Raw genomic sequence first — 23,721 nt, 5'->3', positions numbered from 1 at the left:
CAAAATTGTTCTGACCTGTATATTGTATATAGTGAATGGAGACAAGTCTCCTAAAAGAAAGGACCCAGGTTCATTCATTCCAGTCTTGTACTGCTTATTATTTACATAGATAGAATACTCTGTGACAACACCATTTGGGTTTGAAGGCGATGTCCAGATGACACGTACAGCTGTACTGTTGATGATGACAACCTCTGGAGGGAACATGCCCTCAGGCTCTAGAAATAAAGGAAGAAACTGAATAAACTCCAGCTGTCTCTGTAAAAGCACTTGTTTAACCAAATGCAGATTAGTGTTTAGGTTTAGCAAAGGGTTCACTGCTTATCTGCTTTCCTCTGATGAAGTTATCACAGTCTGTAGTTCTCTGTAAATTGGCTTATTATACTCTCAGTTAGAAACTATGAGAGTTGGTGGTAAAATGCTTTATACCACCAGCATAGTGTTAATCTTCAATGGTATGTGACCAGTGGGATATGATGATAAATTATTCACCCATCTGTACTGCCAACACACAGTTGTTATTTTTATGCCCCCCGTCCCCTCTCAAAAAGATGCAATTTTGCTTTTCAAGCAAAAACTAACACAAAAATACACTGCGCCTGGTGGAAAGTGACAAATTCTTTGATGTTCTGAGCCTTGTAAGTCAAGCAATATGAAGTAATATGCAATATTGTCATTATGTAAATGGTTTTGAATGTTGATTACCATAGGCAATGATGAAGTCTAATGCTAAAAAAAAAAAATTTCCTTAGCGTTAAATTACACAATTATTAAAGCATGTCAGAAATAACTATGCAAAGACCTATTTTTATCCTAAGAGCCCATCTTAACCAGTTGAAAAATTGCCCTTGCGATCAATTCTATTTTATAAACAAAAGGTGCTGACCTTTGGCATCACCAAGGAAATGGAATCCTCACTTAAAGTGCTTTGCTAATGACCTGGAACACTTGCTTCTGAGATAATGATATTATAATGTTTATAATGAGACTTTATAAAGCCAAAAAGATTAGAAAGACCATTCCAAACACATTTCAGATTCACAAGTGTTTTTTTCTCTCCCCTGCCAGCCAACTGGCTTGGAAATGACTCATAGGGAAATTTTCTCAGAGGCTGAACTTGCACCTTACATTTCTGGTGACTCAGGAAAGGTCCTGCATTTGACTGTCATGTCAAAAGCACACCGCTTCACAGAGCAAATCTTTTTAAAAACCATTAATTGTTTTTAAATTTCACCATTTATTGACATGAACTCCATTCCAAATATAGTGTACATAGATCGTAGTACACAAAGGAAGATGAGAACAAACTGGGTTAATATCCGCTATTAGAGCTTTGTGCTTCTGTCTCAGTGGGACATTTTATTGATCTGCCATTTGATGACAACTAGCACTTAAGCATTTTAGCGTTTTAGCCCTTTTCCCTTTTATACCGGAAATTTTTATAATGAAAGGATGACTGATCTCAACCCAAACAAAAATCAATCAATTTCATTCTCAGATTTTAAGCCAAGCTGCTTTCAGGACGAACCAACCTCCATCTGAAGTAGTCACGTGCACCACTTCACTGTTGATGCTGTGGACGCCATTGAAAACTTGAACAAAAACCTGATACTCTGTGTTGGGATGCAGGTTGCCAATGACAGCATAGTTTACATTGGCCTGGATGCTCAGAGAATTGTTATATGTAGTGGAGTTCCAGAAAAGGATGTAATATTCAACATCTCCTTGCAAATCTTGCAGTGCTGGGAAAGAAAGAAACATCAATAAATGTCTGGGAGATTAAAGGGGACATATTCAGTAGATTTCTGTTATCATATGGAAAATACACGTTCTTATCAATGGAATTTGTTTTGCTGATTAAACAATGTTCCTTGATATCTACCCTTATTAATAACACTACAGTATTCTTCAGAAATTGCCACCATATAAATAGAAATAACAGTATTCTTCCATACTTGCCCCAAACCTTCATTGCTTGATTTTGCATCTTTACTTATACTGGTATATACTGGCATATACTAGTATATTTCTCTGCGAATAGCCCCATCAAAATTAATGGGACTCCCTGTGGAGTAAGGTACTAATTAATAGGTGAAATTTGCTACTCAAATGGTGCATAGGCTTTATGCCTAGCCTTACAGAGGAGGTGAGTGAGGGGAGCAGAATCAGGCTCTCCTGTGGTACTAATTTAAGATATAGGGCTTAAGTCTTATTTACCCGAATCCCCTTCACATCACTCTGGCAGTGCATAGTCACCTTAAAGTGGGTGTGAATGTAATTTATGTGCATTTAAAGGCTCCTTTACATTGCTAGAGAGGTGGAAAGGGGCTTTAGTATAAATGAGAATCTGGCCTTTAGTATTTAGACCATTAACGTAGCAGCAGTCAACCTGTAGAACTCTTTGCCAGAGGATGTCATGAAGGCCAAGACTATAACAGGGTTCAAAAAAGAACTAGATAAATTCATGGAGGATGGATCCATCAATGGCTATTGCCAGGATGGGCAGGGATGGTGTCCCCGGCCTCTGTTTGCCAGAAGCTGGGAATGAGCGACAGGGAATGGATCACTTGATGATTACCTGTTCTGTTCATTCCCTCTGGGGTACTTGGCAATTGGCCACTGTCAGAAGACAGGATACTGGGCTAGATGGACCTTTGGTCTGACCCAGTATGGCTGATCTTATGCTGGGTATATATGTTCAATAAAGCTGTTTTCCTACAGATGCATTTATAAGGCATTCTCTCTGAATTGTGTCTTGTCCCCAATACTAACATGTTTCTCTGATGTTAGGAAGACAGGTCTATGCTTCCGAACCAAGTACACTATCACTAGCTGCAAGATAGAGGAACATTCATTGTACAGGGTCAGCTATGAAACTGGCGATTCCATGTACCTCCTGTAAACTTCCTGAGACCTTCTCTCATTTAGTGACTTGGGGGGAGCAATTATCTTTTCAACGGTAAACAATGCAACTTCAGATCAGATCAGCCACAACACTCCATTTCCACAGCTGGCAAACTAAAAAAAACGTTTTGACCAGCCCTGCTATATATTGCTTGAAATGAAACATATCACTTTATGATACACTGCATGGTAGTGAAGGATAGTGGCAAAATATCAATAGCTCTTCCAGAACACAACCTAGCCTGCTGAGATATAAAATGATGACATCATCAAAAGTTGAAGACAAAGATGTTTTCAGATTACACACTGTTTGGTGGCAGAAGTTCATAATTAAAGGCATGATCCTGCTTCCATTTGCCTTAATTTCAGTGGTGTAGGATCAGGTTCTACGTCCCTAAAAGCCAGTCATTCTCAGTATATTTTCCCTCTAATCACTCTATTGTTAGAATCTAATAGAAGGATATCAGGGCAAGTTATCTTCATGTCTTCCTAGGTACTGACAAACCAAGAGAATGATTTCAAAATGATTACTACAAAAATAAGGAACATTATAGGGAGACAGAATAGTCAATCTGTGTAGTGTAACATATTTAGCAATGAAATAATATGATAATTCAACAAGGCTTTCTATTAATGACCCTCACTTGATGTTTAACCTTTGCATTCACAAACAGATACCTGGGAAATTTTAAAAGTATGAATGAAAATAAAACCAGATTGCATTACCTACATGTAGAAGGTCAGAGGTTCCGATTACTAAGGTAATGAAACTTCAGTGAGCTGCTTCAGATCTATTAGGTTTGTCAGGTTTTATAAGCATGCTTACTTCAGGCATGCAATTATAAAACAAAGAGCCTGTATTTATTGAGCATCACCAGTCAGTCCTTACAAAATCATTTGCATGTAAGGCATGAAGTTTACCACTACTGTAATGGTAGGTCTTCACGTTAAGAGGCAGAACGTAAGTGAATAAGTAGACAGAGAGATTTTCACTCATTCTGAAGGAATGTGTAAATCCTCATACAAAGGGATGAAAATATACACAAAGATAACAGAACACTGTGTACTCTTTCTTTATAGATTTAAAAGAACCTCCACAAGCTTAAATTCTCTCTTTTTCCCCACCCCTCATTAAAATAACGTATAGTTAAAAAGAAATGTGACCAAGAAAAATAGCAAAATGGTCATGTTCTTTCCGTTTTCTTTAGGGCCCTTTCAGAGACAGTGAGTGCAATAGTTAATCAAGATAAGGATTTTGTTTCCTGACAGTGCAATGCAGATCACCATAACTGATGACAGGTTAATATTTAATTAACGTAATAAATACTAAGTACACTTACTTGGTTTCGTCCATTCCACTTCTATAGCCGTATGATTAAGAGTTCGCACAGTGAGGCTACTCCCCTTCTCTGGAAATCCTGCTAACGTAATAGCAATCACTTCCTCACTTGATGTATATCCTACCTCGTTGTGTACTATGAGTTTATACTCGTATGTTGTGTACCTAAGACATTTTTAAAATAATAATTACAAAAGAAGCAAATATGTATTTTATCACAGACATACAAAACATTTAGCATTGTCCTTCCAGCTGTGTCAAACAAAGCTTGCTTTTTCTCAAAAGCTACCTTGTTGCATTATTTCAGCATATACAAAATCTATAATAGAATAGTTGTGTGTTTGGTAGAAATACTTGGCTAACACTAACATGCTAACAAATACAAAATACTATATTTCATTTCCTTATATTTATTATTTCTGGGGTGGTGTGACATTATTACTTAATTCAGGATGTAATTACAGCAATGGCAAATTGCCAAAGTTTGGATCCAAATTTAATCCAATGAGGCTTCCCCCCCCCCCCCTTTGGAAATTCAATGTCAAATTCCAGAATCTCGCTTGTGATAGCTATTCTTCATACACCCGCTGTCCTTCTGCAATAACCCTCCCAAAATGTAACAAAGAAATCAATGGGAGTTAGGCACCTAAATACCTTTGAAGATCTGGGGCTAGCGACTAAGATTGCAAATCCAGTTCACAATTTCCTCCAGAACTGTATTCTGACAAATTCAGCATATGCATGATGTATTGTCAGAAGCCAAATGTATATTTAATAGAGGAAATAACTATCACACCATAGTTTCTTCTGCGTTCAAAAGGTATATCAATATATATACACATGTAGGATTTTGTAATCTGTTATTTGTATTATAAAAACAAGAAAAAAATTAAAATCTGTATAATCAGAAAAAGATAGGATACTCTAATCCAACCCTTGATTTTAGTAATATCACTATGAAATATACTTCTGTTAACATGACAGTGGAACATACAGCAAATATACAATATGTGGAGACGGCATTGGAAAAATATGAATTTCCTGTGCTCTCTTTCTCTACTGTGTCATGTTATTTAATACAGATACCAGGCCAGATTTTGAAAACACCTTGGCACTCATCAACTCTCATTTAGGCACCTAAATAAATAGCCAAAAGAGCTGAGTCCTCAGCAGTTCCTATTGAAAAGCAAGGGTGCTAGTGGATGCTGAGACCTTTTGAAAATCTGACCCTAGTTGTGGTGGTGAGCACTTTTGAAAACCTGGTGCAACATCTGCTACAATCAGTGCATTCTAATTACTCTCTCCAATATTTCAGTCATTTGCAATGGCGACCTGTGGGGGGGGGAGGGGCCCGAAGGGCCCCATGACCCTCCCCAAAATGCCAGGGCAGGGGACAAGGCCAGCAGCCAGAGAGATGAAGGGGCAGGGCCAGAGCTGGAAGGGAAGAGGTGGGACCAGAGCTTCTCTTCTTCCGGCCATGATGCCTGGTGCAGCATGCAGCGGCTGCACTCTCCCAGGCAGCCTCCGGCCATGCTGTGGGGGGGTCATGTGGGGTGCGGGGTAGGGAGGAGTCATGTGAGGAGTGGGGCAGGAAGGAGTCATGGCGGGGCGGGGGGGGGGAATCACGCACCCTTTCGCTGGTACTCCTTTGTGTCCCTCCCACTAGTTGCCTCTCATTGCCACATGTTCCATACTACTTCCTTGGAAGTTACAGTGCTCTTGTACATAAAGAGTGATGCAGGCAGAGCCCCACTATCTTTGAAGAATCAGGGTCATAATGTTGGCTTCTTTGGTGCTATACACTACAAATGAGGGAACCTATTAAATGCAACAGTCTGCAGATGTTTAAAACATGGCTCGGTCTTGCAGCATAGGCATCTATGCAAGTATACAAAGGGAAATACTTGCATAGATGCCTATGCTGCAAGACCGAGCCATAAGACTGTCACACTTTCCCTTCACCCCCATCCCCTCCAGTCTCTACATTGTGCAGGCTGCATGTGTAGAGAGAGGATGGAGTCTGGGCATGGTGAAGAAGGGCAGATTCCTAGCATTACCCTCCAGTGTTGCAAAAAATCTGCAAAAAGTTATTACAGCCCCAGGCTGCATATCCCTTCCTCCAAAGACATGTACCAGTGTGACTGAGAACAGAGACTGAATTCTGCTGGGACAAATTCTGCTTGTGGGTTACTCACACAACTCTCATTAAAGTAGATGGGAGCCATGTACGTGTATCTGAGGGGTAGAATTTGGCCATATACAATCCTCATTAATGCATGCGCAGACATCATACATGTATGTTTTCTCTCTCTCTCTCTCTCACACACACACACACACACACACACACACACACAGTGAAATCCTGGCCAGGATTTCACTCATAGGGAGCAACAACGACAGTACCTTGGATCCCTGTAGCACCTTTCACTGAGGGTTCTCAAAATGCTGTTCAAAGGCAGGTAATATTATCTCCACTTTAGAGACGGGAAAACTGAGGCACAAGATTAAGTTACTTGTCAAAGATCATGCAGTAAGTCTGTTGCATAAGGAGAAGCAGAACTCAGGTCTCGTTTTTCCCTTTCCCTACTGTTATCATGACAACACTTTCCGTTGAAGCTGAGACAAATGTGGGAATTTTGGTAATATTTTTATGATTCCTATGAATGCCTCAGTTTCCCCTCTTGGTTTTACATTGTATCCACTGAGTGTAATGGGAGGGGATGAGTGTTTGTTTCACACAGTCGTCTGGTTGGAGACCAGAGTCATTAACAAACGGAATGAAGTCTACATGTGTGATTGGAGGATCCCACAGAGACAACGGGATGTTCAAACTCAGTAACTAACATCCAAGAGGAAGGAGATTTCGCCCTCACCTCTATGCAGGGAAGCAGAGCAAAAGCCTTGAGCTGGAGAACAAAGGGAAAAGGTGCCATGTGGCTCTGAGCTGGAGTTAAGATGAAGATTTTATACTAGTCACTTACGTTGGTAGAACTACTCTGCTCAGGAGTGTGGAAAATCAACACTCCTGAGCAACGCAGTTATATGGTGTCTGTACCCTACACACCACCGCATGTGTAGACCTACCCAGAGAGAGAGTCAAGATGGATTTTACATCAGCTTGGCAGGATGTCTCTGTCTTAATCTTTTCTTCTCTAGCCTAATCTGTACCCCAGGTGATTAATAAATTATCTTGTTTGGGGAAAAGCTGCCTTGTGTTACTGCAAATATTTACTAATGGCATTCCACACTGGAAGAGTACAACACAAACCTCCCACAGGGCTCTGGCTTGGCTGGATATCCTGCAAGGAGCCATGGGGAGAAACAAGTATCTCTGCCACCTAAAGACAGTTTCAGAGTTGTAGAGACTGCGGGCCTGTCCCAGCAGAACTGTGTAGACCGTCGGGGGCTGGCATACTAAAAGGGTCACTCCTAAGGGACTGGTTACAGGTTGGGGGATAGACCAGATCACACGGCTCTGTGACGTAAGTATAGACTACTGAGGTAGTCACCACAAACTGTAATTAAGTTAGAGCTAGGAACGCTGTAAATATCTGTTGCTGAGTTTGGAAATATTAAGACAATAAACAATGTTGGCAATTTAAAAAACTGATTGAAAAATAATGCTCTGACACCAAGCTTTAATCCATCCAAATTAGAACTTCTCAACCATTCACTCAGCTTGCGCGTGATGTGCCAACAGCGTAATTTACAGTGAATGTAAATGGTTTTGACTGTATGAACAGATCAAAGCTCAAAATCCACTTCATATCGTCAATTTCACTTGAATTTTTACAGCAAGATACTATGTGCAAGATTCAAGAGCGACAAAATAAAAATAAACCCATGCATGACAGGATGGTTAATGCCAAGATGACAGAAAATGTTTCATTATACAATTAATATGTTCACAACATAAAGACACAAGGAACACTTTGAACTATTGAACATGCACTACACAAAATGCCAACATTTGTTTTTTATAGTTTTTGTAATCTCACCTGCTAAGACCCTTATCTTCATAAAACCACTGAGTTCCTGAGTAAATATTGTGCCACAGATTTAAATCTTCAGGGGGATTTGATGCAAGTGGTTGCCGGATTTTACGTCTCAGGAGCTCATATCTAACACAAAAGACAAGCAGAACACCGGGATTATCTCAACTAATGTTATTACACAAAAATCGGGGGAAGGGGGATTGTTTGTTGTTTTTTTTAAAGCTACACATTATTTTGTTTTACAGCTGTAAAGTTTCTCAGATAAACTTTTTAATATTTCCAGGTTTAAAAAATTCAATTACTTAATGTATTTTGAAAATGGATAATGAAGTGTTTCATACTGCTTTCATTTGAAAGAAAGAATCAGAGTTTTTAATGGTATGACCATTTTATTGAGTCAAATGCCTTCTCTGCATCTAGCCAGGGCTTGCTGCAGAGTTTGCAGTTTGTGAGAAGATATTTAAGATTCATTTTAGGTTACCCAAGCCTGGTCTTTTCTGACTGAATGAGGTACAGTATATCATACATTTCAAAAGCACCCATCACTATAGTATCTCAGAGTTTAACCTGAGTAATTAAGTAATAAAACTTAATTAAGTTGTAATTTCACCAAAATGTTCTGATGACTTCATACCCAAAGAACAACTTTTGCATCAAGGGTATCGATGTTTGGGAATCCAAAGACAAAATATAACAATTTTATTAAATAAAGTCCTGGCAAATTCTGTTCAATATAATTCAAAGACAAAGCATAAGAAACATCAACATCTTTTTGAACATTGGATGGTGATGGAGTGTAAATCACACTCCCTGGCAGCTGCTGCTGCTGCAGATTTCTTTCTCCATCATGCCGCACAGAGCAGCTGCTTTAGTGGTGTTTCTGGCTGAGAGCAGCATGGCACACCATGAAGGAAATGAAGTTTGCAGCTGTAGCTCATGTTGAATTACTTCAGTCATCAATGGTAAAATGGTCATGTTGTTGACTTCAGAGAAATGTACATTACTTTTCAAAGGTTTCAAATATCTTGATGCAATAGGATTCAGCATTAAGAAAAACAGGAAGGAAGCTGTGGATGCTGCTGCGGTGTAATAATACATGCCTGTAAAAGTGTGGTAGGTGTATTGTAAAATATCGAATGCTTCAATGCATAGACAAACTTGTGTGATGCCCTATACCACGTGAATGAAGGATGTCAATTTCATTTATTTTATAAATGGCAAAGCACGGATTCAAGTCAGTATCCAACCCTGCATGTACTCCTGTCTGGCTCCCAGGACAAGATCATACTGAAGGGGGTTCTTCCCCATCTTCCAAGGAACAGTCCTGCCTGCCTTCCTCTGATCAACACACTGCTGTTTTGCCCCTGCCCTGAAGCTTCCAGGAATCTTGCTGCTTCTTTTCTCCTCCACTCATCCACAATCTATTTATCATATACACCACCAGGAATCAAACACAAAATAAAGTAATCTTCAATTTTGAAGAACATTTCATCTCACCAAATTATAAATAGCCCTATCTTCCCCTGTGTTGGACTAACTTGCATTGGGTACTGAGGGCTCCCTGAGTTTATATTCTCAGAGTTTTCTCCTAATTCTTCCCCAAGTGGTGGTCTGTTCCCATAAACCACCACCAAAAACTGGCAGCTGTTTCAGCCCACAAAACCTATGACTCCCCTGAGATCTGCATGGATCCCAAGAGGCACAGGCAGTTCAGAGCTATATGTGTTAGAGCTGGGTTTGCATTGTATCCTGCCCTCCTGCTGTTTCATTCTAGCCTCTTGGATGACAGTGCTCTGACAGCTACAATGCCTTCCCCTCTTTACTATGGTGTTTCAGTCAGATTTCCACAGTGCAGAGTACAAATTAATGCTGACTCAAAATGGTTTGCCCCACTGGTTGAGTGCAGGAGAGTATAGGAAAATTCTGCTGGCCCTGCAGCCACACCATGGAGCCTGAATCTCAGCGAGGGGCTTCCACAGAGTCTGAAAAAAATGGGAGAGCATGCCACGAAGCTGGCAATTCTCTGGGATGGATCTAGGTAAGCTGAGGATAGCCTCTGGTCTTAGTTGTGAATTAAACGCTGAAGTATACTTACCCCATGGATCAACAGAGGCATGGAATTCCATTTCCTGGGTGTGCACATTTCCAGAAGTCCTGCAATGTGTCACCCACCCTTAAGTTACATATTGCTATACCTTACCTCAAGTGTGGTCCATTGGGCCTAGAGGGCAGTTGCCAGGAAACAGCAATAAATGATTCACTTATTGGAGTCACAGACAAGGGGCTAACACCCTGAGGAATTGTTGGCTGGGTAGTCACATGCATAGGTAAACTCTCTGTGCAGCCTCCCAAGAAACCGTTGCCTCCAGAACAAGCTAGTATAGTGACTGAGTAATTTGTGAAAGGTATCAGGTTTGTCACCACATGGTTTTGCATTGATGAAATGTTGCTGGTGATGGTAATTCGAGGGTCAGGCATGCGGATCTCATAGCTAAGAATTTCTCCATTCAGTATGAGAGGAGGTTTCCAAGAGACCTGAGAAAATAAAGGTGTTCTTAGAATGCAACCTACAAGCAATAACATAATTAAAATGGGCGCACCTGTGACAATAAGATGCTCTTTCTTCCTTTAGAGAGAAAAGATAGTCCAGTGGCTGGACCACAAATCTGGGACTCAAGAGACTTGGGTTCAGTTCCCAGTTTGGCGGCAGACTTCACATGCGACTGTAGGCCAGCCACTTAGGATAGATTTTCAAAGGCATGAACAGCAGATAGGCACCTAATGTCCATTACATTTCAAAGGGACAGTAGGTGTTTATATGCCATTTTTACTTTTAAAAATCTACTCTTTAATCACTCTGTAGCTTAAATCAGCTCCCATCTGTCAAATGGGGATAATACTTCCCTACCTCATAGGATTTCTGTGGATAGGAAAGACTTCAAGATGCTCAGATACTACTGTAATGCGGTCTTAATTCCTGTGTGTGTGTGTATATATATATATATACACGCACACACACACACTCACTTTTGTATTGTAATGTACTGGGTGGTATACATGTACCATTTTCTGCTATTATATGTTATTATCCGTAAAAGCTCATCGTTTTACCTATCATGGCATGCTAAGAAAACATCCATTCATACCATTAACATGTTTTTATTTTTCAGTAATAAGTTACAATAATATGTATTGTTACCATATGTATATGTAGCTTTGCATATTACATCTATCGCTTTACATATAAATTGGTCTTTCCAAGACAACAAATTTAAACAAAACAAAATCAAAACCCTATTTTTCTTGCAGTCTTATTCAACTTTCAGTGTGAATAATTTTTATGTTTGCCTGATTAATTAGTACCTTGATATAGGCTTGTCTGTATCCACTCTGCAGGTCTGATCCAACTCCCGTTGCACTAGCTGACTCCAATGGGAGCTAGATCGTGCTGTGAGTTCACAGACATGTGTCAACCAGATAGAGATAATACATACAATGGGCCCTAGGTCCAGATTAAATCCTCTTTGTGCCACTGCAACAGTACAAAGTGGACTTAAAGCTGCCCTCAAGAGGAAACTGCAGATTCCCGTTAGGATTCTCCCAGTGGTGTGAAGTTGGCCTGGCTGGCTCAGCACTATTATCTCTTTCTACACGGGGATCCTCAAGGTGTAAATTAGACTAGCTCTGTGACTGTTCTAGCTTGTGCCAGAAGCCAATTCAACCCAGTGCAGCCCCAGAATAGGGGGAGGCAGAAAAGTGGCTTAGTGCCTCCGCTGCCTTTCCTTCACCCATGCTTGGTGAAGCTAAGGCCTGGGCCTTACAAAATACGAATGGAGAACAGCCAGCTCAAGCTGTGTGTGTTACAAAATAAACAAACAAAATAATGTTGTTTTATAATATAGTCATACAAAAATATTTTAGTGGAGGTGCTGATCAATTGAGCAACCTGCTCCCTAATTCTCTCAAGTCTCAAAACTGAGTCCCTCTAAAATGGTGACTCCACATACTAACACATGCCCCGAGTACAAAGGAGCTGGATTCAGAGCGTGTTTTTGAAAGGATCCTGAATACCACCAGGGAGTAACTAATGTTAGATCTTAAGAACAGGAGGAATGCTTGAACCTTGATACTTCCAAGGATCTTGGCAGCAGAATTTTGAAGAAAGCTGAAGATCTTTGATAACAAAATCTGGAATATTATTAAACACAGAATTGTAAACAGGGCAGTCTTGATTTATGAGAACACAAACAAGCTTACCCATGTCAACAAAGAAAAGGTTTTACTCTGGCTAGGTTTCAAGTGTGCTATTCAGATTTCTGTCATTCCTTACATATGATTAAGGAAATGAAGACAACATCACAAGGAAAACAATGCTAGCAGGTAGCAGAAGGTAGAAGAAGATTTTGCATCTTTCCTAGTTCATCTACTAGAAAGATATATTACTATCACCTCCTTTATGCAAAAGACCAAAAATCTCTTTTTGGAGGAGCTGATGTACTTTCTCCCTGTGTTTAAAAAGTATAGGAGCATGGGTAATATAAAGCTTGCAGGTTTAATTTTAAAATGTATATAGAAAACAGCCAGGCTAGTGTATTTTGTGTTGCAATTTCCCAGATCCAGGAAGGAACATTTCTTCCCACTACATTGTGAATGAACAATACAGCACAGTGTACCTGATGCATTGTGAATGTGTGAGGAGGGGAGGAGGGGGGCACTTTCCACAGGAAACTCATATTTGTCACTGAAGGAGGCAGCACACCAGACTCAGTGGTGCACTGGTCTGACCCACTTTGGAAAATCATGTTTCCACAGCCATAATTATATTTTGTAACTAATATACGGCCCAGTCCTGAAGTTTGGATTTCACTTTGAGTTCTGCCTAAATAAGGACTAAGACCGTAGTTCAAGTGTTTTATTTTCAATCATTAGCACAGGTAAACCTTAACTGTCTTAAGTGAGCTCTCAAAGGACTGACTAGTCTGGGCTGTTTAATGGAAGAGAACTTCTAATAGAAGTACTGTATGCGGTATGTTTGGGGACACTTTGAGGATTACCCTCTAAGTTGCCTCAAAATGTTCAACTTGTACCGATTTTGCTTTGTTTCCTGAGGTGATTTATGAGTCAGTCACCGAGTCGTCGGCAGTCTGGCCTATCAGTTAAAGCTGAATCCAGATGAGGCGGGTCCTGGAGCAAAGTCAAAGGTTGTAGCTGGGAGACAGAGACCAGAGCTAAGCTGAAGGGTTACCAGAGTCGCAGCCAGAAGGCCTAGTAGAGGATCAGAGCTGGGAGTCAGAAACCAAAGCCTAAGCTGAAGGGTTCACTGCAGTTGCAGTCAAAAGATGGAGCTGAGGGTCTGAGCTGGGGAGTCGGAAGTCAGGAAGGAGCGGGGGGTTGGACCAGGAACAGGCTGGTGTGGGAACTGCAGGCACTGACCAGCCACTGGTCTGCTGCTGGTGTTGAGCTTGACTATCAGCCTGCTAACTCCTTCAGCCAATCAGATGGTGCAATCAATCCAATAGCTTCTATCAGGGCCAGCTGTGCTCAGTGGGTTACCAGGAGACTGGCTCTGGTGCAGGCAAGGCTCTTGCTAGTGTGTCACTGCTGAACTTTGGATACTTAAGTTCTTTAGCAGCACACAATAAAATTCTTTAAATAAAACATGTACAGTGCTATGTAACACCATCTAGGATGGGAGGTTATCAGCACATGCAGTACCACTGCTGCTCCTCTGACTCTTCAACATCTGACTCTCACATTGACAATGTGCTATATATTGAAATTTGAAAGGACTCTCGGATATTATTCTGTATTATGTGTTGTGCACTGACGCTGTGCTGGGGGCTGTACAATACATGAATGAGATTCTGCCCCTGCCTAAATTATAGTAGGTATTTTATCTTGTAATGCAAATTGCATAGAGAATGAAACATTGCAAACCAGGCACAATGATGTTAGTAGCAGCATGAAAAACAAAGTAGAGTCCAAGTTTCACTTGGCATGGTTCCCTTCTGAACTTTGTGGACTCAGTGTTTTATTTATTGCAAGGGTAGTCGGTCTATCTAAAATCAAGATGGAATAGCAAAGGGTGATTTAAACTTGAGATGATGCTCATATGTTTCGGGGAGCTGACCTGTGTTGAACTTCAGATATCACCTGGAAAGAAGGATGGAACAGGATATACAATCCAATGCCACTTCAGGCAAACTTTTCTGTCATAAAAAGTGGTAGCCTATACACTTCAATGACAAGTCAAGGACAAGGTTAAGTGACTGACTGGCCTATGCAATGTAAATAAAGATGGCAGAGCCAGCCTGGTTTAAATTTATTGTGACACAACTGGACCTTCGCTCCTCTTTATCTTGAATTAGCCAGATTTGAGGTCAGAACTGGGCAGCTCATGAAACCAGAAGGGCTCACGAGACAGTCTCTGTTGGAAACAGTAGCAGTTTGTTCATTGATCTGAAGCTCAACATTGAGGCCATGAAAGAAGGTGTAGATGAGGAAGCCAGAACAAGGTAACTACTGGGAGAGATTAACTGATTCAATGTAATGACACTGGAAGCTGTTGTGAAAGTAGAATGAATTATATTGTAAAAATAAGAATGGATTAAAGAAATGTTGTATGTACCTTTAAGCAGAAATAAGAAATGTTGAAATACAGGTGCCAGGAAAAGAAACATTAGGCATAAACAATGGCGAAACATTAACAGAAAATGGGTAATAGTTAGTAAGGAAATAAGATATGCATGCCTAGCCCAGGTAAACTTATCTGATTCTGCTTCCTTTGTTACCTTGTTAAGTTCTCACCCTTTTATCTGTATAAATAAGATAGTTTGTGTCTTGCATGGTGCTCACATTATCTGGGTGTTATTAGCAGACAAACTGTGAGTCCTGAGTCTAACTTTGACACTGTCATTTAAAGATCAAAGCACCTTATTTTCTCCACCACAAAATTTAAAGAGACTGAAATTAGCCACTTTCTCCCCATTAAACATAACCTCAGAAAGCTTTTCTTTTTGACAGCAGTCTGAACATGTCAATTTAATTCTGAAAAGAGTTTCAAAAGAAGTACTCAACCACATTTTTTGTTTTACACTAGTCTCACTCTCATTGATGAGCATGACCATAACAGATACACTCTAGAGAGCTTTACACTGTAAGCCCCAAAGTAAATTAGAAAGGTAAGTTATTATCCTTATTTTATAGATGAATCAATCAAATCAAAAAGAGATTGAGCGTTTTACCCAATATCACATAGTAAGACATAGGCAAATAGAACCCAGCTCTCCCAACTTCTGCTCCTGTGTTCTAGTCACTGGATTATGTTACCTCCCCAAAACAAATATCACTGTAGATTGTTGCCTGACTTAAAAGAAAACTAAGCTCGGATTGTGTCAGGAGTTGGAATAGATCCTGATTCCTGGTAGAGGCCAAGAGTGAGAATACAGGACATTCAGTAACCTGCATCTCTCTCTGGTAATTAGCAAGAGTTGCAAAGACAGAGCAACACTCTGAAGTTCTTATTTGTTTGAAAGTATTCTATTGCTCGGGTTCAATGATCCAGTTCTACTATTCCACTTCCAATAATATGATTAAAGGAGAGAAATGGATTGCTGTGATGGACAAGATGTATTTAGTTCAGAAGGGCTAATCAGCCAGTCCATAAACCTACTCCAATAAAATCCATTATATTTCTATATGTGCAGAGATACAGCCATACTTAAAAAAAAAAACCAAACCATTTAATTGTCACATTTTTATGTATTTCCTGCAATTCTCATGCACGCGCAATTCCCATCCTCGTCAATCAGAGTTACAAATACAAGAGGGCAGCAGGATCAAGCCTGCAACCATCAGTTGCTAGTAGAAATGGTTTGAGAAGCACTTGCACTGAATACTGGGTAAATGGAAATAACATTTCTGTATGAGTCTATGTAACTATTGCAGAACCTGAAACTTTTTCATTGATATTGTTCAATGCACAGGGATATGCTGATGAGGTTCTGATTAGTTTTCTCCAAGTCACTCCACTGCATGGCATGCCCCAAATCAGCAAGCTGTGCAGGAAATCACAACCCTGAAATGCAGAAAAATCTCAGGTGTGCAGGTTAAGGCTGCTCCTAGGGGTGTTTCAGTAGCTCAACTTGCTCAAGCAGCACTTATATGGCAAATAAACCAAGGTCTCACTGACCTTAGCAACATTACAAGGCAATCTTCACACAAGGATTGATTGCTCTTTAACAGTTTCCCCAAAGCACAGGGCACACCTGTGTAAAACTGGAAAAGAGCCATAGGTTTTTTGTTTTTTTCGAAGATGAAGTCTGTAGGTCTTCTGGTTGCATCTCCTTTTAACCCAGTAATACACAAGGGTAGATACCAGGTGATTAGTACTCTCCTTAGCCCAGTGGTGCTCTGTAGAGACCTTTGCAGCAGTCTGCAGGATGAAGCAATTTGAGAATGAAGCAGTGGTAGACTAGGCCTTAAGAGGGATGGGAGGTGAGGCCATGAGAGGTTTTATCTAGCACAAAGGGATCTGAGAAGTAAAACACTGGAGAATCACTGCAGTGGAATATATTGGTGCTATATAACTTTAATATTTTGAAATAACTGCATTATTCTGATCTTACTCCTGTGAGAATCTGGCCTGTCTCCTCTGCCTAGCAAGGATGAACACCATGCCCCAAAGCGTTCACACCCTTTCTTTAGAGCACAGTTTTATTCTTCAAAACACAAAACTCACAAAGTAGCACTAACAAAGTTATCCCAAAGCAGGTTGCAGGGACCCAGAAGACCCCTAAGGTCTCTTTTCCATTGCTCCATGGCTAGCCACAGGAGCCAACTTTCTTCCTGTAATCCCTTTCAATGGACCTCTCTTAGCCCTTTGCAGCAGTGACTCCAGCAAGGGACGGTGGGGATCTCAGAGCCAGGCATCAGGCTGAGCGGGCATGTAATGTCCCATAATGCAACTGTAACTCCATGATATGCAGATAAGGAAAATATCTTTTCTTTCACTTATCTTCGCCAGCTGTAACTGGACCAACTCTATAATTGATTTAACTGTACTTCTGAATAGCAACCATTTGATTTGAGATCCTCATTTCCAGGTCTTTTACTAATAGCCTGTTTGCAGAATAACGGTAGGTTAAGAGTGCTGACCACTAAATTTCCTGCTTCGCATGTCCAAGCGAAGAGTGGAGTTGGGGTAACAATTATGATGATAGTTTCTCTTTTTGTTTAATTGTATGCATGCAATTAAAGTAGTCAGCCTTGAGAAAGTGACCACTTAAAAACATGTTACACTATGTAGTAAAAAAGGATCATCCTGCTGCAAGGAAAAGATGGAGATTGCTTCCTCGATGGCACGCCCAGTGCGCTCACTATTCAGTCTCAACTGGAGGGCACCAGCCTTCTTAGTTGCAGCTCCTTCCAGTGTGCGGAAAAGGGTGGCAATGGGGCTGAGACAGAGGAGACAGAACTCTGAGGAAAATAATGAACAAGGACTACAAGATTAATTAAGAAAGATTACACCCTTCCTTCCTTCCTTCAGAACAGCTACAGGGAAATACTTGGGGTAAGCTCTGCAACGGGGCAAAATGAACCACTGTCAGATGCTAGAGGGCCATCACAATCAAAGGAGAAAATGTATTTTTAGCAGTTACTATACACAGAATACAGAAAAAAAGATGATAGATGACATCAGAATAGTTTATTGTTCTCCTCATTCTGCATTTGGCATCTGAGATCTAATTTGAATGTAAGGAAATGTATATTGTGGATTTTATCTTGAAGGGCCATCCTGATGACAAAATATTTCAAGGCCATATCGTCAACTGTGCTGTAAGACAAGAATTTCACCCTATCTCAGCCCAGAAAAATGTAGCATTATTCCTACTCTTTGACATTATTGCCCAAGCAAAGTACAGGATCCAGGCCACCTTTTAGATTGAGCCAGAAAGCTCTCCAAGATTGTGGCTACAGCAGCGGAAAATGGTTGCAACTTCTCTGCCAGCAGACCTGCAAGTGGCATTGGTACAGGAGGGAGTACGTTCAGGGTACCCAGGCATCTACTTATCCAGTACATTGTCACAGAGGCTGCTACTTGCAGGTCACCTATGAATCTTCTGGTGGGGATTAAAGCTGTCCTCCCCAGTTGTAAACCCCAAGTTAGGGCAGCAGTAGAAACAGCACCTGCCTACTGCAAGTTAGATGGGTGAAGTCTAGTGCAAGAAAGCATCATTTAACAAAAATGGTGAATCTAGTTCAGTGTGTCTAGTCTCTTAATTCTTTATCTACACTGAGTACTCACTTAAACAATTATTCACTATATAAACTAGCCTCTTCTCAAATTGATCAACCTAAATACACCCTCCAATGTCATACCAGCGTGAAGTGTGAGAATGAGGCATGCAGCACTTGCAACCATCACAAGAAAATAACCAATTTCTTTTCTACTTCTGTAAATCAGGGTATAGCAAATCTTGTGTAACAGGAATAATGTTCACGGCATTGGAATACACTAAATAAACGACTTTTGCAGTTGCTGCATATCTCCTCGTCACTTTGGCATTTAATCAGCCACAAAAGCAGTTTATTGCTCAGTCTACTCTGCTGCTATGAACATTATCAATTCAGCAAATATTAAAGAATATCATGCAGGTGTCACAGAAATGGGTGGTTTAAAAATTATCAGCAACGTTACACTTTTTTCTGCAGAAATGAAAGCAAGCTGAATGGTATTGGGAGACACCAGGCCATTCTGATTAAAATTACTATAAAAAGGACCACATACAGCTACAGTGACCAGATAGCAAATGTGAAAAATCGGGACAGGGAGTAGGGGGTAATAGGAGCCTATATAAGAAAAAGACCCAAAAATAGGGACTGTCCCTATAAAATCAGGACATCTGGTCACCCTACATACAGCATCAGAAGCATTTATACCGAGACAGCGGACGCTGTGCTGACATTTTTTCTCCTTGTAGAGTGAAGGCTTATGTCTAAGAAAATAAGCTGTATACTCCAGTGAGTACTCTTGCTACAGCGCTTTGAATTCTTCACATCACAAAATCATTTATATTGATTTTATGACTAAATAAAGCAATGGAAATATGTTTCTCTTCATAATAAATTCTCTTTTTTTTCCCAGTTTAAGTAAATATTTGCGCTCATGGTTTAGGGATTGGTTGCACTGACAAGTGAAAGCCTCTATTGATTCACATCCCTGGCTTGGTGAAAGAGCCTCTCAATATAACCTTTCCCACAGCGCCCTTCCACAATCCCTTCAGCTCTATCCTGGAAGGACAGCTCTCTCTAGGGCAAGAGGTAATTAAAGTCTCACGCTGGTTCACTCCTGAAGAGATTGCTTATTTTCCACTCTTCACGTAAGAGTTGCCACTGTAGATATTTAATATGACAAGAGTCTTGTGCAGCACAAGCATGTTTTGAGCACTAAGCAGGTGCTGTATTCATGAAGGTTTTGTGACTCAGTTTACAGAGCCACCTCACTGAGACTAACAGGAATTTAAACATTACCAATATAAAGTCATCTGAGCCAGATTTATCCTACCTCTTTTCAGAATAAATTTCAATCTTTGAGGGAAAAGCCCTGAAGCAGCCTCCATTGCCTGTGCACCTGGAAGTGAAAGTGGTGTGAGGATATGTAAGGGGTCAACTTCATGCCAAAGTGCAGGTGCAGAAAGGGGAAGCTAGAGGATCAGCTACTCCTATGTTTTTTCTCCTTCTTCTCCCTCCACATAGAAATGATGTTGCCTCAGTGCTACAGTAATGGCCATGGAGCGGCTTCAGAACCTCACCACTCTTACATGAAAGTTCTATAGAATTTAACAGGCAGAGCTGCTTCTGGCGTGCTGGCTCCACTGGGGTGGGAAAGGGCAGAACTACATCTCTGCCTCCTCCTCCCCACCCACATTCAGGCAATTTGCTTCTCTCAAGGGGAGCAAAGAGCAAGAAGTCCTTGGGGATCTCAGACAGCAATCCCATGGTAACGTTGGATGTCTGATTTTGACAACTGTAGGCTTATAAACTGTATAGATTCAGTCCACCTCTAACCAATTACAGAAATGTGTTAAAATGCTAAATGCTAGCAGAAATGAGTAGCTATTAAATGTAGTCTTTTATTTCAGTTGGTGCAGGATTTGGCCTTAAATTAGACAGCTGGCTAGTAATGAATCTACTGTTCTTTATGTAAGCAACATTAGCTGTGTCCAATCTCTCTTGAATTATTTACTGTGGTATGCTTTTCAAGTATCTAATTATACAATTTTGCTTCTTTTCTTTTGGCGATACTGTGATAAACCCTTTCTGTCCTTAAGAGTTTTGACTGTACTCTTAGAGGATAGAAGTAAGGTAATGTTTCAGCTAAGAAATATACCCAGTATGAATTAGCAGATTTTGAATTACTCTGTCCTGTTGTATGTGGAAAACTTTTGTTGTTTTATCTTAACTATTCCACTTCAACAGAATTTAATACAAAAGACAACCAGGTTCAGAGGAATTCACCACAGTACTAGTACAGTGAAATAGTCACATTACTCTGATGGAGTAAGAGAGATATTTCACACACATGGGTGTATTTGAAAAGATATACACAAAGAAGTTTAATCTTTTTCAATGAAATTTTACCTTTTATTAATTATTTTTCATAGTTAGACCTGCTACATTTGAGATAATGTTTTAAAGTCAGGGACAGGAAACAGCATAACTGGGATCTAATAGTAAACAAACCCCACCCCAGCACTTCTCACTGAAATGGACGATTCAATAGACCCACAAGGAGAAAAAAGAAAGCCTGAGACTGTTATAGCAGCAACTGGCACAAAATATGTCCAGCTCATACAGAAGGCTGTAGAACATAGACCTTAAAAGGCTGAGAAAGTTAATGAGAGACTAGGGAAACAAGAAGGTAAAAATACCCAACTGAACTGTCTGATCAGACAGCAAAATCTGATAAAGTATTCTTATACTGAAACTGAATTATTACGGAATGAAATGCAGGATTGTGCTATCAAACTTGGTCTCAAAAGAGAGAATTGATCTAACTGGGGTCTTCCAGTTATCTGACTTCTCTGTCTAACCAGTTCATCTTTAGGTTAAAACTACATGACATTTCAACATTCACAATAAATAATAAGAAGGCCAAAAAAACCACAAAAAAAACAAACAACAAAAACCTGTTTTTTAGGAATGGTGGATACCTGATATTTTGGATTTGAAACAGAGGAAGATCTAATTACTAACGAATGTGTATCCTAGGGTACATCCAGACTACCCGCTGAATCGGCGGGTAGCGATCAATCCCCAAACACGCTCCCGTCGACTCCGGAACTCCACCGGAGCGAGTGGCGGTAGCAGAGTCGATGGGGGAGCCGCGGACGTCGATCCCGAGTGGTGAGGACGGGAGGTAAGTCGGGATAAGATACTTCGACTTCAGCTACGGTATTCCCGTAGCTGAAGTTGCGTATCTTACCTTGACACTGCCCCCCAGTGTGGACCAGGCCTTAGATCCCAAGGAAAAATCAAGCACAGGATCAAGAATAATTTGATAAGTTTTTTTAAAATTAGGATTGAGTATATTAAGACCTAATGGAAAAGAAATTCCATATGTAAAAGGAGTAAAACTTTATGACCTTGGGTACAGCATTGAAGGCAAGCAGTGACTTATTTTACTGTTATAAAAACTAAAGTCAGTGTGACTGCTCATTAGGCAAGTGTTTAAATAACTTGCTGAACTAGGACCATTGCCTGTACTGTAGATTTTATTCCATGTTACTGTTCCTGTTCCTGGCAAATCCATGAAAGGATGGTTTGTTATGAATTGTGTTGGTCATTAAGATGTGCCTAAAAAAAGTACACAGTTGTCTCTGAAGTCACCTGAAGGTATGTAGCTCAAATTCCCAACAGACAGTCTGGCAATACGTTATAATTACTAGTGGTGAATCGTTATTAATTCTTATGATAACCACTGTATTCAGATGCTGAACTTATTTGATATTAATGTGAATGGTAACATGTAATTCCATAGACATTCAAATAAAATTTAGAGAGCTCATGTTTCATTGTTTAAAAGAGGGTAACTTATATCAAAGTTTCATATTGTGGATGAAGAATGAAAAAATTAGCACTTTAATTCATATCCTCAAACTCCACTTTATTTTTACCTTTTGAAACAAAATACATTTTAAACAAAAATAATAATTCTAACAGATGAACTTCAGTCTTATGCAAATGTCCTTTGTTTTGTGCTCTAGTGAGCAAGCTACTGTACCAATACTTTTGGCATTAGTACAAGACTGAATCCATGGAAGCATGTGTGTATTTACACAAAGAGGCTTCTAAGCTACAAAAATCCCTCTTGTTTGGTTACACTAATTTCCCTTGAATGAAGTTTGTATGCAAGCCAAAACAATGGTAGTTATCCTGTCCTCTAGAGCTCATTCCCAACTGAACAATGTGAATAATTGAAAACTTCCTAGCTAGTCCTGTAAGGCTACTCTTTCCTAAGTCAGAGGACTCATGCTGTTATTTTTACTTCCTTAGCCTTTTACTTCCTTTTCCTTAGAAAAAGGACCTTTGATAATTTGTTATAAAAAGTTTAAATATTTATAACTTGTAACTTTATTAGTATTTTAATGAAGTCTTCAGAGTTTTGTGGGTTTTTTATAATTCATTTTCTGATCTATTTTAGTCTGACTAGGGGATGAAAACTAAATATCCCATTGTGATATTCCAAATATTTCAGGTGTATGAGAAAAATGAAAGTGTCAACATAATATGGGGATGCAGACTTTGAAGAAAACTGAAGCCAAATCAAAGACAGTTTTAACCCAAAGGCCAGATGCTAATATTTATCTACCCCCAACAGCAATAAAATTTGTTAATTCAGCCAGTAGCTGTCTCTGTCAAATACACATTCTTACAGGAAAAAATATGTAAAAATTGTGAGACAAAACAAATTAAACCTACCTTAACCAAATCTGGTCCCAACACCTCCACCTCAGGTGGCTGAACACCAGCAGGTCTTGATGGTCTGGTGGTAACTTCTGACCAAGCGCTGCTGTTTGTGCCTCCATTAAGGGTGCTCACCAGTATTCTGTACTCAAACGTCTTCCAAGGGCTAAGAGCAGCACTCTGGTCAACATAGCTCATGGCATGATTACGAGGTAGAGTCATGAGAGTGGACACTTGTTCTGTTCCTTTAGCCCTCCTTTCTACTGTAAAGTTTTCCACCAAGCCATTTGGGTGAACAGGGGGTTGCCATGATATAAGCACAGATGTTGGAGTGTCTGAGAACAGCTCTGGAGCAGGGATATCTTCAGGTGCATCTGGGAGAGTCTGTCTAGCTGCGGCCTTGGGTGAAAGGGAGCATCCTTTAGAGGTGCAGCCTTCTACTTGAAACTGATAGACAGTATAAGGACGCAAATGATGTATGGTGCAATTAGACTGGGTTCCTGGCACTGTAGCATG

The 23,721-nt window shown here is 40.2% G+C and overlaps 1 protein-coding gene across 1 annotated transcript in view; it reads right to left on the bottom strand.

Annotated features, from left to right (window-relative positions):
• Positions 1–23,721, bottom strand: part of USH2A (usherin) — a 577,940-nt gene that overhangs the window by 151,307 nt on the left and 402,912 nt on the right. Inside the window, exons 41-46 of the mRNA XM_039530373.1 lie at positions 23,221–23,721; positions 10,439–10,773; positions 8,242–8,364; positions 4,245–4,408; positions 1,533–1,742; positions 16–218 (exon numbers count right to left, since the gene is read on the bottom strand). The exon at positions 23,221–23,721 is cut by the window's right edge and continues 128 nt beyond it. Coding sequence (XP_039386307.1) covers positions 16–218; positions 1,533–1,742; positions 4,245–4,408; positions 8,242–8,364; positions 10,439–10,773; positions 23,221–23,721 — 1,536 coding nt within the window. The remainder of the gene's footprint in view (positions 1–15; positions 219–1,532; positions 1,743–4,244; positions 4,409–8,241; positions 8,365–10,438; positions 10,774–23,220) is intronic.

The sequence above is a fragment of the Mauremys reevesii genome, linkage group 3 (assembly GCF_016161935.1).
Source record: "Mauremys reevesii isolate NIE-2019 linkage group 3, ASM1616193v1, whole genome shotgun sequence".
In the NCBI taxonomy this organism is placed as follows: domain Eukaryota; kingdom Metazoa; phylum Chordata; order Testudines; family Geoemydidae; genus Mauremys; species Mauremys reevesii.
The sequence above is the reverse complement of the archived record's forward strand: the minus strand, read 5'-3'. Positions and strand labels throughout refer to the sequence as shown.